A 15,914-nucleotide genomic window follows, 5' to 3' on the forward strand; every position below is an offset into this window, starting at 1 on the left:
GGTGTGTGTGTGTGGTGTGTGTGGGGTGTGTGTGGGGTGTGTGTATGTGGTGTGTGTGTGGGGTGTGTCTGTGGGGTGTGTGTGTGTGGTGTATGTGTGGTGTGTGTGGTGTGTGTGTGTGGGGTGTGGTGTGTGTGTGGTATGTGTGTGGTGTGTGTGGTGTGTGTGTGTGTGGGGTGAGTGCATGTTGTGGTGACCGTGGCGTGTGTGGTGTCACCCCGGCAGGTGCACGTGAACTCCGGGACCCTGCACTGCTACCCACACATACACACACACAGACACATACACTCGGACACACACAGAGATACACACAGATATACAGAGGTACAGACAGACACAGATACCCACAGATACAAAGCCAAAGATCCCCCGGAAAGCCTGAACAGAATTTCGGGGCAAGTGCTGTTGGCGAGTAGCGCCTGTTAAGACACACAGACACACACGCAGACACACAGGCAGACACACACAGACACACACAGACGCAACTGGGTACATTAATTGTGGGGGAGAGTGAGAGGAGAGAGGGGGGGGGGGGTGACAGAGCAAAGGGGGCGGTGAGGACCACGAGAGGGGCCTCCATCGGTCACCATGGAAGCGGAGCCCGGGTCACTCCTAGTCGGGACCCTCATCGACCTTGACCCCGTCGATTCGGGGGTCCCCGGGGTCTCCGAGGTCACGGGGGTCTCCTCGGGGGACCTCCTGTCGCTCCCCACCGCGGGGGGCCCCGCGATCGACCTCCTGTGCGGCAGCCCCCGCGTGGAGAGCCTCGCTCTGCCAGGGGGCGAGCCTCTCCCCCCGAGCCTCGACCTCCTCTCGGGCAGCCCCCGGGACCCAGGGGGACCCATCCCCTCGGGCGGGGACCCGTGGGGTCCCGCGGGTGACGCGTGGGGTTCCAGCGCCGAGGGGACCACCGTCGCAGATCCCTGGGGGCCCGCGAAAGGCCCCTGGGGCGACCAGGCCGAGGCCTCCACCGTCGAGGGGTTCGGGCCTCAGGAGGGAGGGGACGCGTGGGTCCTGTCGGAGACCCCCTCCAAGGGGGTCCCCGAGGGGGTCTCCGAGGGTGTCGGCGGGCACCAGAAGCGCGGCGCCGGCGAGGAGTCTCCCACGGCGAGCGAAGCGACGGAGTCGGCGGATTCGTCCGAGGCGGAGGGGGATGAGGAGGGCGCGGGGCCTGGCCTGGGCCCCAGAGACGAGGAGCAGCAGCAGCAGCAGCGAGGGGACGGGGAGGATGCCGGGGATGGCCCCGAGGAGGAGAGACCCCTGGTCGGCTCGGGGTCCGCGGGGTCCCTCGGGGCCCCCGAAGGAGGGGATGAGGGGACCCCAACCGGGGGCAGGACGTTCGTGAGGAACTTGGCAGCGAAGATTGTCGACCAAACGTGAGGAGCCTTGATCATCGTCATCACCGTTACCATTATCGCAGTCAACAACAACAACGTCATCACCACAGTCAACATCACCAAGATCACGAGTTACACAATGCATCATCACCAATCGTAACTTTTCATTCACGATCATCTTTAATCACCATCTACACGAGCATCATCAGTACAAGCATTATCAACAGTCGTTATCATTAACACCACCATCATCATCATCTACAGATTTTATACTGTATTGTACAATCATCAAACACAACCATCATCGCCATCAATACAACCATCGTCATTAATCATTATCATCATCACCAACACCACCACCACCACGCTTGTTTAAACATGAAAGCCTCAACTGGGTCTAATAACTCTTTTTTTTTCAGGAGGTGTCATGCCAAGCTTTTTGCCGTAGAAGCCTCTGTTTGCAATGTGTGTGGTGTGTTTGTGATCACAATTTATTACATTTGCGGTGTATTTAAAAAAAAAGATTATTTAGGCAAATGTGTATTGCGACGCTGGCACGCAATGATGGCCTTTACTCTTGCGAATGATGCCACGGCATCCGTAACATCGCCTGTCAAGCTGGAAATATGGAATCGCTCCTCCCTGCATTCACGACCTCCTTCAGCCACGTTTATTCCACCAAAGATCATGAAGATCCTCAGATGGAGCATTGCTCACTGCCGCCACGGTCACGAAGCGTCACACTCGGGGGTGCTCATGAAGGTGGTACACGGTGGTGACTTTGCTAATTGCATGCCACCTAAACTCTGGAATTCCTTGCCCCTTCGAGGTCAGGGGGACTTCCGAGACAATTACACATCTTCCAATCTCCACTCAAAATGTCATCTGTTTAAAATGTATTTTTTTTCTGTTTGGTAACTTTCAAACGTCTTCTTTCCTTGGTTGATGTTTAAACTATTTCCCGCTTTTCCATTGCGCCCTGAGAACGATTGTTTAAGGGCGTTTTATAAATGTAAATTATTATTAGTAGTATTTGTCGTGGTTAATTCATTCGCAGTATTAACCAGGGCGGCCGCTGGATACGAATTGCAAACCTCCGCGATGGTGGAGATGGTGGTGGTGACGATTGGAATGATTGATACTGGAAGCGATGATGATGTTGGTGGTTGTGTTGTAGTTTTCATTTGTGCCAATAATTGTGACGGTTTTAGTGATGGTTATTATGGTGGTGATTGTTACTTGTGATTTTTGTGATGTGTCGGTGCTGATGATGATTGCGGTTCTGATGTTAATAATTTATCACGAAAGTAATTTGATGGTTTTGGTGATGGCAATTATGGTGTTGGTGGTGATGGCATATATGGTGGTGATCACGTTAATTATTGTTGATTATTGTGATGTGTTGGGGCTGATGATGTGTGCACGAGGCGGTCGCAAGAGGCGACTTTATTCATTACTCCCGTGATGCCAGATGACCTTCAGTGACCTCCACTGTGTATGCGTGTGTGCAGTATCTGTGTGCGTGTGTACGTATCTGTGTATGTTGCTATATGTTGAACTTCTTTCGCACCGTACGTAGTCAACCGTGCTCATCGGAGGTATATTTGTGGGGCGTGGTGTCGCAATGCTTAGCCACAAACCACGGAGACCTGAGTTAGAATCCCGCTCACGACCAATAACAGTGGCGGATAATTCAACCAGTCCTGGGCCTCCCCTCCCTTCGTCGACTCAGCCTCAAATGAGTACCTGGTGCGGTGTGTAAGCAACATTAGCGCTGGGGAGACAAAGGCGGCCTTGGCGTAGCGTTGGCCACACCACTGTTTCCGTGTGCCGTGTTCGCTAACATAATTTAATCCTGGTGGCAGTACCCCAGGGTACCAAATAATACAAAATGGGCCGAGGCAATTCAATGTTTTATTTCTGGGACACTTTTTTTTACAGGGGTGAACTTAACTCCGCGACTGGGTTAGCAATCAATCCGAAGTCAGTGCCACACTCCGCGATGTCGAAACGCCGAACATCAGCATAACAAAATCCGTTATCGAAAGAATTCTACTTTGAATGGTTGCATCGTGTACTACAGCTCGTCGAGATGAGTCGATTGCCGAATCGCCGACCATCGACAGACTAAAAATGACTGCATCACGGACATTGTGCGAGAGCCGGGCTACTAAGGTACCCCGTGGTCCCCGTGGTACCATAGTACTATGGTCACCCAGGGTACCGCCATAAGGTTCATTTGCCCTAAGAAGGGCCGTCCCTGGCGGGAGGTGGGGGGGGGGCTGTGGGACCCGGGGCAATCCCCATTGAGTGCCCCCCCCCACCATCGCCCCGACGCATTCGAACTAAACGAGAAGTATTAGATCTGACACCGTGACGTCGAAGCGCGGGTACCCCCCACCTCCCTGCACCCCCCCCACCGCGCGGGGCCCAGAGCGGTCGCCCCGAATCGCCGTACCCTAGGGACGCCTCTGGCCTCAGGAGCCCGTTAAAGGCGAGACACGGGGTGTCGATAGATATATACACACGCGTCTGTGTGTGAACTGTTACGTTACAAGGATCGTTATGTCGATGTCGGTCTCAGTTGGGGGGTAGTAATTCGGTCTGGGCTAAGATTAAGGCGGCCGGTGTTAGCGATGGACCGAGAAGGCATGCGGATTAGAGGACACACGGTGGGGTGGGGGGTCTCGTGAAGACGCAGTTCAAACAACGTGGGGGGGCGGTGGGGGTCTTGGGGACAGGACACGCGGCTTCGTGGGGAGCTGAGGGTCAAGAGAGTAGTGACGGAGTGGAACGAAAAGGGTTACGCCGAACCCGTGGAGATGGAGCGACGATGAATAACCAAACGCGCCTTCGTGTCGAGAGAGAGAAGAGAGAGCATTCGGCTGCTATAAATGTCCACGCGATGGGTAAGCGACTTCGTTGCACCTTCATTCGTGATGGCCAGGTCGCTTCTGAAAAAGAAGCTCATAGCTCAGCCGGATTTTTACCTGGTCCAATAATGATTATTTTTTTTAAAAACGTTGTTTAGTTTAAAATAGTTTGGTTCAGCTCGGGTTGTAGGTGCCCAGCGCAATGATTTGTCACATCGCTAAGCCTTGGGTCGATGTACCCGATGGCAGCGGGAGCTTGTAGGATGCCTTCATCCATCCAGCAGCGGATCGACCTCGACGATGATGATTTATGTTAGGGGCGAGCGGCTAAGGTTAATGGGGGTCGAGGTTTAGGGTTAACTTTAAGGAGCGCGGCTCCGCCATAAACCACGGTTAGGGTAAGGGAATGGGGGGGGGGTGAGCAAGTTCCCACTCCGTTATAAAGCGGCGGCGAGGGGGATCCTATTAGGCTGGTAAACAGATAGGGAGAGAGCCCCCCTGGGGAGAGGGGGATACGCGGTGCCGATGGGATGGGCGCAGGCTTGTGGGGAGGGGCACGTGTATCCCCTTGCCCTCTAATTCCCGCTGAGTCAGTGCCGTGGTTGGATGGAGGGTGGTGGTGGTGGTGGGGAAGAGATTATTCTCGGTAGATGGGGGGCGGGAATTAGAAATCCGCGGCAGCCCCCCCCGCCCGCCCGCCCGCACTGCAGCTTGCACACGTGACGTTTGTTGTTGTTTTCACCGATCTCCTTTGGGACTGACAGCGCGGCAGCTCGTCCCGGTGGTAGCGGATGAGAGAGAGGGGGGGGGGGCACTTCCGCGGATTTATTTGCTTAGAACATAAAGCGACAAATTTGATTCCAGCTGCGCGGCTGTCGGCCATCCGCGTCTTGGTGGCACAGGTTGGAGACAATTTTCAACCCCCAATTATTATTATTGCCGCATCTTGGTGGCACGGGTTGGAGACAATTTTCAACCCCAAATTATTATTGTCTCGTCTTGGTGGCACGGGTTGGAGACAATTTGCATCCCCCAATTATTATTATTGCCGCATCTTGGTGGCACGGGTTGGAGACAATTTTCAACCCCCAATTATTATTGTCTCGTCTTGGTGGCACGGGTTGGAGACAATTTGCATCCCCCAATTATTATTATTGCCACATCTTGGTGGCACGGGTTGGAGACAATTTTCAACCCCCAATTATTATTGCCGCATCTTGATGGCATGGGTTGGAGACAATTTTCAACCCCCAATTATTATTGCCGCATCTTGGTAGCACGGGTTGGAGACGATTTGCATCCCCCAATTATTATTATTGCCGAATCTTGGTGGCACGGGTTGCAGACAATTTGCACCCCCCCCCCCCAATTATTATTATTGTCTCGTCTTGGTGGCACGCAAGATATCCGTGGGTTCGATGCCGGACGCTGGCGATGCCTCTGGTATATTTGGAGTTTCCAGGTTCTCCCTGTGGACGTGTGGTGGTCTCGTGGATTTTTCTCCGCGTTCTTCCGATTTTTGCCCGACTCCATCCACGTTGAGAAAACAACGCTGCTTTAGATTAATTTGTGATGGTCTTGATGCTTGCGTGATGGTGGTGATGGTGCTGTGATGGTGGTCTTGTGTCGATGGACCCTTGATGGTGTGTGATGGCGCGGTGATGGGAGGATGTCTCACCTGCGCCACGATGTCGCGAGCGAACCAATCGCTCACCTCCTCTCTGCGACGCACATGTGATGATGATGATGACTACATCCATGATGAGCTATCATCGCGTGTGGCCAGGTCGCCTCTGAAATAGTGTCCATAGCTCAGTGGGCTTTACCTGGTAAGAAAAGAGTGCCATCAGAAACACTGCTTCTGCCTCTTATCCACACATGAGGCATGCGTTTTGTGTTCTTCAGTGGCAATCACACCGATATATTAAAAACAAATATATATTCTCAAAACCTTGAATTTGGCCAAATTAATGAATGGCTAAATTCATTATTTAACACGTAGGCTTTCGCGACCATAATATAGGTTTCTTTTTGGTTAGATCGCCTAAATATAAATGTGTCGTTAAATCCTCCAACTCGCTACACCCGAGAACCTGGTTTAATCACGATTGCGTCTGTGTGAGTTTGTGGGTCTCGATGCAACTCAAGAGGGTGTCTTCTCGATGGCAGTTGATGGTGACCAGGCCGAGTCCATCAACTCACCACACTTAGAGAACCCCAGCTTAATCACATCCATGCGGCCAACACCTGGGGATTGCAATTCGAGATCCCAGCGTTGCCGGTTCAGCGTCTGCTCAGCCACCCGACCGCCTCCTCTGCTTCCGCAGATTTCTGTTTGCCCACTGGAGCAGAGACGGATTTATTGAGTGGCGTAAAAGGAGCGCACGCGGGAGGAGAGGGAGATTGGGGGAGGGGTGGTGGGGGAAGGGGTGGGGGTGGTGGGGGGGGAAGGGGTGGGGGGCGGGGTTCAGAGGATGAGATTGGGGGCCTCGGGACGTGGGGGGGGGACATCCACCTATGTCCTCGTGATATAACGACCCTGTGATCCGATGTTGAATGATGGTGGTGGTGGTAATTATGATGATGATGGTAGTGATGGTGATGATGGTGGTGATGTAAATATCGCCGTCAGGGAGACAAAGGCGGTCGGGCGTGTAGCTGGCCACCCACCCCTTTGTGTGCTGTGCCGGCCTTCATAGGTGCTCACTAACAGCACTTACCCCAACAGTCTGTTAAGGCTATACAGTGGATCCTTGTCTTCGTGGTGTTGATAATGATGATAATAATGATATTGCTGACGACGATGATGGTGGTGGTGATGGCAGCGATAGCTATGAGGATGTTGACGGTAGTGACAGTGATGATGATGTTGGTGATGATGTGTCGCAGAGAGGAGGTGAGCGAGGAGGAGCGAGCTGCATTTGCCGAGGCCTTGTCGGGGGAGGGAGGCAAGGGACGCGATTGGTTCGCCCGCTACATCGTGGCGCAGGTGAGACATCCTCCCATCACAGCGCCATCACACACCGTCATTCATTACGCAAACATCAAGACCATCACAGCACCATCGACGCCACCACAGGAACATCAACACCATCACGGCGACATCCACACAGGACGATCGCCAACACCACCACCACCACCGCCGCCATCGTGATCACAGCTCCATTCATTCCAATCACAGAGAGACAGAGGGAGCAATGGTGGGAGAGCGGTGGAGGAAAGATGACAACGTGGAGAGGGCGATAGACAGGGGAGGGAGAGGGGGATGATAAAGGAGAGGGGGGGGGAGCAGGAGGGAGGGAGAGGGAGGCCGTTGTTGCTCTGCTCCCGTCTATTGCCCACGGCAAAGCATCATCCCTGATCAGTGTCAACTCGCGTGTGAGTCGGTGTGAGTCAGTGCGTGCTTGTGTGTGTGTGTGAGCGAGTGTGAGTCAATGTGCATGTGAGTCCACGTGTGTGGTTAGCGGGGGTGTAGCGGTTAGCGCTACGCAGCGCTACGAACCCGGCTATCCGGGTTCGATTCCCACTCACGGCCAACACCGGTGGCGATTACTTGAACCGGTACTGGGCCTCCCCTAGGTACCTGGCGCAGAGTGTAAAAACATCGTCACTGGGGAGACAAAGGCGGTCGGGCGTGGTGCTGGCCACCCACCCCCTCGTGTACTGTTTCAGCCTTCATAGGTGCTCGCTAACAGCACTTGCCCCAACAGTTTGTTCAGGTTATCGGGGGGGATCTTTGTCTTTGTGTACGTATGCGAGAGCACGTGTGTGAGCGTGCATTTGTGTGTGTGTGAGCGTGCGTGTCTGAGCGTACGTGCGTGCGTGCGTGCATGCATAAAAGCGTGTGTGTCACGATCATTCAAGGCCTTCACGAGCTCCTAATTCATCGTTAAACTTGACCTCCCCCCCCCAATTTCAACCGCCGCACCCTGAGATCGTCGTCGAATCAGCACCGTCCGTATCGTGGTGGCGAGATGTTACCGTCTTTGCCTCGTATGGAGGAGGTCGTGGGTTCGACCCTGACGATGCCTGTGTGTATGCGAGAGTTTGCGTGTTCCCGCCCCCCACTACCCCCCCCCCACAGGGGTCGCGTGCGTTTATCTCCGGCCCCTCCGGTTTCCCCGTCCGCCCCGTCGCGTTTAGAACCGGAGCCACGCGTTCGGAGTCGTTTTTTGGCCGCCGTACATTTCCACTCGACGACGCTGAAGGCGCCGATGAGCCGCTTGGTCGAGCTGTCATTTGCGATGTGCCAGGTCGCTTCTGACAAACTAAAGAGCTGCGTAGCTCCGAGGGGCCTAACCTGGTCAAATAATACGCAGAAAAAGGGAGGCTTTGGTGAGTGCACCGCTAACCATTGCAAACGCCGTTGGGAGCTCCCACCGTGGAGCTGTCCGATGAATTCTGCTGCTCCGCGTTGCGGCGGTGGAGTGGACGAGAGACGCAAGTAAGGGCGCAGCCAGAACAGAGCGTCTGGGGGCGATTAAAGTCGATTTTTCTGTTAATTCCTTTCAAGCGGAAAAAGGGGATACTTTATGTTTACAATGCGGTATGTAAAATGTTATTTATTTCGGAATCGGATTCTTTATTTACACTGGAGGAATCCGGTGGGCTATGAAGCTAGGTTTTTTTTTTTCCCACAGATGTTCGCAGACGTCCATTTATTTATATTTTTAGATTCCCAACAGCAGCAGCAGCAGCAGTAGCAAAACACCACTTGGCAGTCAGATCCGCGAAGCACATTTCCATTGTTCACGTCGTTTTTATTGCATAACCGGTAACCGAATGAAACTAAGCGATTACAACCGGTTCAACACGCAGGCAGCCGCCACGGTGGCCAGCAGCGCGTGACTGGACTCGCAGTCCACAGGGGTCACCGGGGGTTCGATTCCATCCGCCGGCGCCGCAGTTCAAGCGACGGGGGCAGGTTTCTTATGTAGCCCCCACTGTTAGCCAGAGCTTAGGTTTCCCTGTGTGTTCTAACCTGCGTGTGTGTGTCCATGTCCCCGTGTCTCCACATGTCCCCCTGGTGTCCCCATGTCCCCTGGTGCCCCCTCCACGTCATCCCCTGTGTCTCCCCATGTCTCCTCATGTTGCCTTTCGTCTCCACGGCATCCCCCGGTGTCGCCGTATTTCCCTGTTGTCCGTGTTCCCTGTTGTCCTCACCGTGTCCCGTCCCCCCCCCCCCATGTCTCCCTGGCACCCCCCGGTGTCCCTGTGTCTCCCTGTTTGTCCCCATGTCCCCCGGTGTTCCCCGTTTCCTATCCACATCTCACTGTTGTCCCTCTATCCCCCCGTGTACCCACCACCCCCCCACCTCCCCCCTCCCCCCACCATCCCGCCCCCTACCCCTCCCCCCCCCACAGGGAGGCCCCCGCTGTGTATCGGCCCTCGTCTTCTCCAAGCTGACAGAGGCATTCTCAGCGCTTCTCACCGAGTGAGTCCAGTCGCCCGGAAAAATGTCGTGGCGATGACGACGATTGTGATGTAGATGATGACGATGTTGATGAAGATGGTGATGGTGATGATCGTGGTGGTGGTGGTGGTGACGATGATTGTGGTGGTGACAATGAAGATGATGACGATGGTGATGAAGATGGTAATGGTGATGACGCTGATCGTGGTGGTGACGATAATGATGATGACGATGACATACTTCAGATTCACTGTAGATTCGAAACCGCAGATCCAGATTTGGCGAAAATTCCGTCTCCCCCCCCCTCCCTCCCCTCCTCCTCTCCCTCCCCCCTCTGTTGAACCCCTCCCCTCCTCCTCTCCCTCCCCCCTCTGTTTAACCCAGGGTAATCCTAGTCCCGTGACCTTCACAAAATGGCAGATGTCACGGTGCAGTGCTCGGCTCTGACGGCCATTGGTGGGAGGAGTGGGGAGATAGTGGGGGGTAGAGGTAGCGAGAGGGGGGAGAGAGAGAGGGGGGGGGGAGAGAGAGGGGGGGGGAGAGAGGGGGGGGAGGGGGGGTTAGCGGGGAGGAGAGGGAGGAGGAGAGGGATGGGACGTGAGATGGGAGAGGGAGTGAGTGAATTAACGAAGATGAGGCTGAGGATGCAGACAAAGCATGAGGAGGTGGAGCAGAGAAAGGAGGGTTGGAGGAGATGGACGTGGGGAGGGAGGAGGGAGGAGGGGAGCAGAGTAGAGAGGTGGTGGGAGAGATGGCGATGAGAAGGGAGGTTGAACTGGGGGTGAGAAACTGAATGAAGATGAGGAGGGAGAGGTGGGAGGTTGTACAATTGGTGGGGGGAAGGTAGAGAGGGGGGAGAGGTAGAGAAGGTGGTGGGGGGAGAGGTGAAGCGGGAGGGCGAGAGAGGGGGAGGTGGTGGGGATGAGGGAGGGAGGAGGGAGGGAGGAGGGAGGGAGGAGGGAGGGAGGGTTCCTTTCTACCCTGCACCCTGACCATGACCCGAGCTGTGTGGTCACGTGATCACGCTCACCGTGCCCTGTCCCTCTCCACGGCACCCCCCCCCCCACTCTCCCGCCCCCCCCCCCCCCCCGGGGCTGGTGTTCACAGAGCCACTATGATCTAACAGCAGGACCGAATTAATGCTCTTTTCTACCTTGTCTTCGTGTCTCTGTGTCTGCCTCTCTCCCCGCCTCCGTGTCGCTGTATTCCTGTCCCCATGTCCCCGTGTCTCTGTTTCTTGTGTCTCCTTGTCTCCGTGTCCCCATGTCCCCGTGTCTCTTGTGTCTCCGTGTCCCCGTGTCCCCGTGTCCCCTTGTCTCTTGTGTCCCCGTGTCTCTTGTGTCCCCATGTCCCCGTGTCTCCGTGTCCCCGTGTCTCCGTGTCCCCGTGTCTCCGTGTCCCCATGTCCCCGTGTCTCCGTGTCCCCGTGTCCCCATGTCCCCGTGTCCCCATGTCCCCGTGTCTCCGTGTCCCCATGTCCCCGTGTCTCCGTGTCCCCGTGTCTCCGTGTCCCCATGTCCCCGTGTCTCCGTGTCCCCGTGTCTCCGTGTCCCCGTGTCTCCGTGTCTCCGTGTCTCCGTGTCCCCGTGTCTCTTGTGTCCCCGTGTCTCCGTGTCCCCGTGTCCCCGTGTCTCTTGTGTCCCCGTGTCTCTGTGTCCCCGTGTCTCTGTGTCCCCGTGTCTCCGTGTCCCCGTGCCCCCGTGTCCCCGTGTCTCCGTGTCCCCGTGCCCCCGTGTCCCCGTGTCTCCGTGTCCCCGTGCCCCCGTGTCTCTTGTGTCTCCGTGTCCCCGTGTCCTCGTGTCTTCGTGTCCCCGTGTCTCCGTGTCCCCATGTCCCCATGTCTCTTGTGTCCCCATGTCTCTTGTGTCCCCGTGTCTCCATGTCCACATGTCTCTTGTGTCCCCGTGTCTCTGTGTCCCCGTGTCTCCGTGTCTCCGTGTCCCCGTGTCTCCGTGTCCCCGTGTCTCTTGTGTCCCCGTGTCACTGTGTCCCCGTGTCTCCGTGTCCCCGTGTCTCCGTGTCCCCGTGTCTCCGTGTCCCCGTGTCTCTTGTGTCCCCATGTCTCTTGTGTCCCCGTGTCTCTTGTGTCTCTGTGTCCCCGTGTCTCCGTGTCTCCGTGTCCTTGTGTCTCTGTGTCTCTTGTGTCCTCATGTCCCCATGTCTCCGTGTCTCTTGTGTGTGTCTTGTGTCTCCGTGTCGCCGTGTCTCCGTGTCTCTTGTGTCCCCGTGTCTCTTGTGTCCCCATGTCCCCATGTCTCCGTGTCTCTTGTGTCCCCGTGTCTCTTGTGTCTCCTTGTCTCCGTGTCCCCGTGTCTCTGTGTCCCCGTGTCTCCGTGTCCTCAGGTGTCACCGTCACGATGATTTCCTCCCGGCCGCTCGGATTCTCCCTCTGTGCTTCGAGTTCCACTGCCTCGGTGAGGTCACTGACCCTGTGATGGTGACCTTCACAGTGAACCTTGACCTTTACTCTGCCCATGTGACCCTGACCTTCAAACTAATCCATAAACCTCATTAACCTTTTTACGCTGACCCAGACACCTGACTGACCCTCACAATAACCCTTGACTCCTAAGCTGTGTAATTATTTATTTATCTCTATGACACTCCGTTTACCCAGCAACTCATCGCTGAGTCTCAAGCCTCTTTTTCAGGAGGGTCCGGCCAAGTGTTCACAGTCGAGGGTGGATGGAGGATTGCCACTGTGTTTTCCAATCAAGTAGTTTGCGAGTAATTGAATTATTATATTTGTTTTTAATTCGCCAAATTTTGGACCTTTGAGGCTTATAACATGATGGCCCGCTCCTTTTCACACGATGTCACGGGATCTTTAACGTCCGTTGTGAAGCAGACGGACGCATGGTATCATTATTACAATGATTATTACTGAAGTTGATACCGCAGGATTAACCAGGGCGGTCAGCCAGATTCTAACCGCAAACCCCTGCGGCAAACGCGCTACCCCCGGGCCACGTGACTGACCCACGGACATCGCGAACGCCTGACCCTTACGCTGACCCTGACGCGAAAGACTGAACCTTGTCTCTAACCTTAGCCCTGACCCTGACGCGAAAGACTGAACCTTGTCTCTAACCAAAGCCCTGACCCTGATTGTGACCGTAACGGCACGCCAATCGTGGACGCTGCCACCATTTACGCACACAGAATCAGAATATTTATTTACCGGGGGGGGGGCGGGGGGGGGGAAATGCGATGAGCCGTTAAGGTCTGTTTTTGCACGAATGTCCAGTCGGGGCGTGTCAACAAGTTACAAGAAACAATCAATACAACAAAAACGATAGGAGTGCAAAGTGTACGAAAGATAAGCAAAGTTCTGAAAGTAAATAAATATATAGTACATAAGTTCAAATAAAGTATATTAATTCCCAAGCTTAGGCAAGGCAGCAAAACAACAGCAAAAAAGTCCCAGACCACACCAAGACAACGCACAGTCCGTCAATAAATGTGAACTATCGACACACGGGGTAAGGATCAAAGCTACAAAACCACATGTTTTTTTTTATGTGGCTGCTGTATCCAGCGCTAATTTTCTGCCCCAGGATATTTTCTGAAGCAAGATTTACGATGTGAAGGGAGGAAACTCTCACTCTCTCACACACTCGCACCCACACGCTCCCACTGCCGCACGTACTCACTCACTCTGTGCCACTCTCACACACACTCGCGCACACACTCATCCCCTCTCACACTCAGTCCCTCACATTCTCACTCACCACCTTACACACTCACACACTCACATTCTCACTAACCCCCTCACACACTCACCCCCTCACACACTCACCCCCTCACACACTCACCACCTTACACACTCACACACTCACATTCTCACTCACCCCCTCACACACTCACCCCCTCACACACTCACCACCTCACCCACTCACCCCCTCTCACCCCCTCACACACTCACCCCCTCACACACTCACACACTCACCCCCTAACGCACTCAGCCCCTCACACACTTGCCACCTTACACACTCACACACTCACATCCTCACACACTCACCACCTTACACACTCACTCACTCACCACCTCACACACTCACACACTCACCCCCTAACGCACTCAGCCCCTCACACACTCTCCACCTTACACACTCACACACTCACATCCTCACACACTCACCACCTTACACACTCACTCACCACCTCACACACTCACATTCTCACTCACCCCCTCACACTCTCGCCCCCTCACCCCCACACCCCCACAATCACCCCCCTTGCGTGCTGCCTCCTCCCCCCGTGAGGTCGTCAGCCTCTCACCAGGGTCCATAATGGCCGGAACAGCTAAATGCGGGGGGCTGGCGACCCCATCGCTATCCCCCCTAATTACCTCACCCCCTAATTAACCTCCTAATTAACCCTCATCATCACCTTGCTCACGCCCCTCACTCCCATCCATGTGTGCGGGGTGGGGGGCGGAAAGCGGGGCAAGGGGGGATTGGATTACGAGAAAACACAAAGACAAAGACCCCCCGTGTAGCCCACACAGACCGTTGGGGCAAGTGCCGTTAGCGAGCACCTGTGAAGGCCGGAACGCCGCACGAGGGGGTGGGTGGCCAGCAACCACGCCCGGCCGCCTTTGTCTCCCCCCGTGGCGATGTTTTACACACCGCACCAGGTACTCATTTGAGGCTGAGTCGACCTAGGGGAGGCCCAGTACCGGTTCAGGTAATCATCACCGGTGTTGGCCGTGAACGGGAATTGAACCCGGGTCGCCGGGTTCGTAGCGCAGCGTAGCGCTAACCGCCACGACACTACCACTCCCCACACTCAGACATACACACACGCACACACCCGTATACACACGCACACACACACACGTACACACACGTGCACACACACACGTGCACACACACACACGCACACACCCGTACACACACACGTACACACACGTACACACACACATGTACACACACACACGTACACACACACACACGTGCACACACGTACACACACGTACACACACACACGTACACACACGTACACACACACACGCGCACACACACGCACACACCCGTACACACACGTACACACACGTACACACACACACGCGCACACACACACGTACACACACGTACACACACACATGTACACACACACACGTACACACACACACGTATACACACACACGTACACACACGTACACACACACACGTACACACACGTACACACACACACGCGCACACACACGCACACACCCGTACACACACGTACACACACGTACACACACACACGCGCACACACACACGTACACACACGTACACACACACATGTACACACACACACGTACACACACGTACACACACACGTACACACACGTACACACACACACGTACACACACGTACACACACACACGTACACACACGTACACACACGTACACACACACGTACACACACGTACACACACGTGCGTTCCCCAACACCCTCTCACGGTTCGTGCGTGCAACCCCTCCACCAACCTGCCTTGCCTCACCACCCCCCCTCACCTCATCCCTCTCCGCCCACCCCCCCCCCCCATCCCACGCTCTCACCCTGACCCCTCACAGGGGACGTGACTCTCGGCAGGGGGCCCTCGGGTGAGCGCCGGGACCCCGGCGAGGGGTCCCTGGACTCGTACTTCCGCTCGGCCAACTCGTGGCTGGCCGACAAGAAGGGCAAAGCCGGCCGGCTGCTCCGGGCCGCCCCCCTCGCGCCCCCCAACATCCGCGGCCTCCTCGGGGGGTTCCGGACCCCCTTCGGCCGCCGCGCGGAGACCCCCGTGCCCAGCAGTCCCCCCGACGAGGGCACCGAGGAGAACCCCGAGGGAGCTCCCGGCGGAGACGCCGAGGAAGAGGGGGGGGTGTCAGCGGAGGCAGCGGGGGCCACGTGAGTGTCGGGGGTGGGGGGGGAGGGAGCGGCGGCGCAGCGGTTAGCACGCCGCCGCTACGAACCCGCCGACCCGAGTTCGAATCCCCGCTCACGACGCAACAGGCGACGGTTAATCCTACGTGTGAAACGTGGCGCTGTGCGTAGTGAACACCGCCACACTGGGAGGCAAAGGCGGGGTCGACCCAGTCCGCCGATTGGAGTGGGTGACACGTGACTGACACGTGACTGAGCGAGAGGTAGACTGGACGTGGTGGGGGGGGGGGGCAGCCAACGGCGCGCGGTGGTCCTGCGGACAGACTCGCCGCCCCCCGTCGTGGGAATGTGGAATTTCCATCGCCCCTAGGCTCTGTGGCAGGGCCGTAAGTGAACAGGAGATGAGCACCACTGCCGAGTGATCACTT

The 15,914-nt window shown here is 55.9% G+C and overlaps 1 protein-coding gene across 2 annotated transcripts in view; it reads left to right on the forward strand.

Annotated features, from left to right (window-relative positions):
* The first annotated feature begins 537 nt into the window (after positions 1-537).
* The window catches only part of LOC116954077 (uncharacterized), a 30,292-nt gene continuing 14,915 nt past the window's right edge, over positions 538-15,914 (forward strand). For both annotated transcript variants that reach the window (XR_012929613.1, XM_032974496.2), the window contains exons 1-5: positions 538-1,376; positions 7,100-7,199; positions 9,574-9,644; positions 11,967-12,037; positions 15,192-15,510. Coding sequence is in view for 1 of the 2 variants with exons in the window: in XM_032974496.2 (XP_032830387.2) it covers positions 589-1,376; positions 7,100-7,199; positions 9,574-9,644; positions 11,967-12,037; positions 15,192-15,510 (1,349 nt within the window). In the remaining variant the exon portion in view is untranslated. The remainder of the gene's footprint in view (positions 1,377-7,099; positions 7,200-9,573; positions 9,645-11,966; positions 12,038-15,191; positions 15,511-15,914) is intronic.

This window comes from Petromyzon marinus, chromosome 54, assembly GCF_048934315.1.
Source record: "Petromyzon marinus isolate PM22_M1 ecotype Great Lakes invasive population chromosome 54, UKy_Petmar_22M1.pri1.0, whole genome shotgun sequence".
In the NCBI taxonomy this organism is placed as follows: Eukaryota; Metazoa; Chordata; class Hyperoartia; order Petromyzontiformes; family Petromyzontidae; genus Petromyzon; species Petromyzon marinus.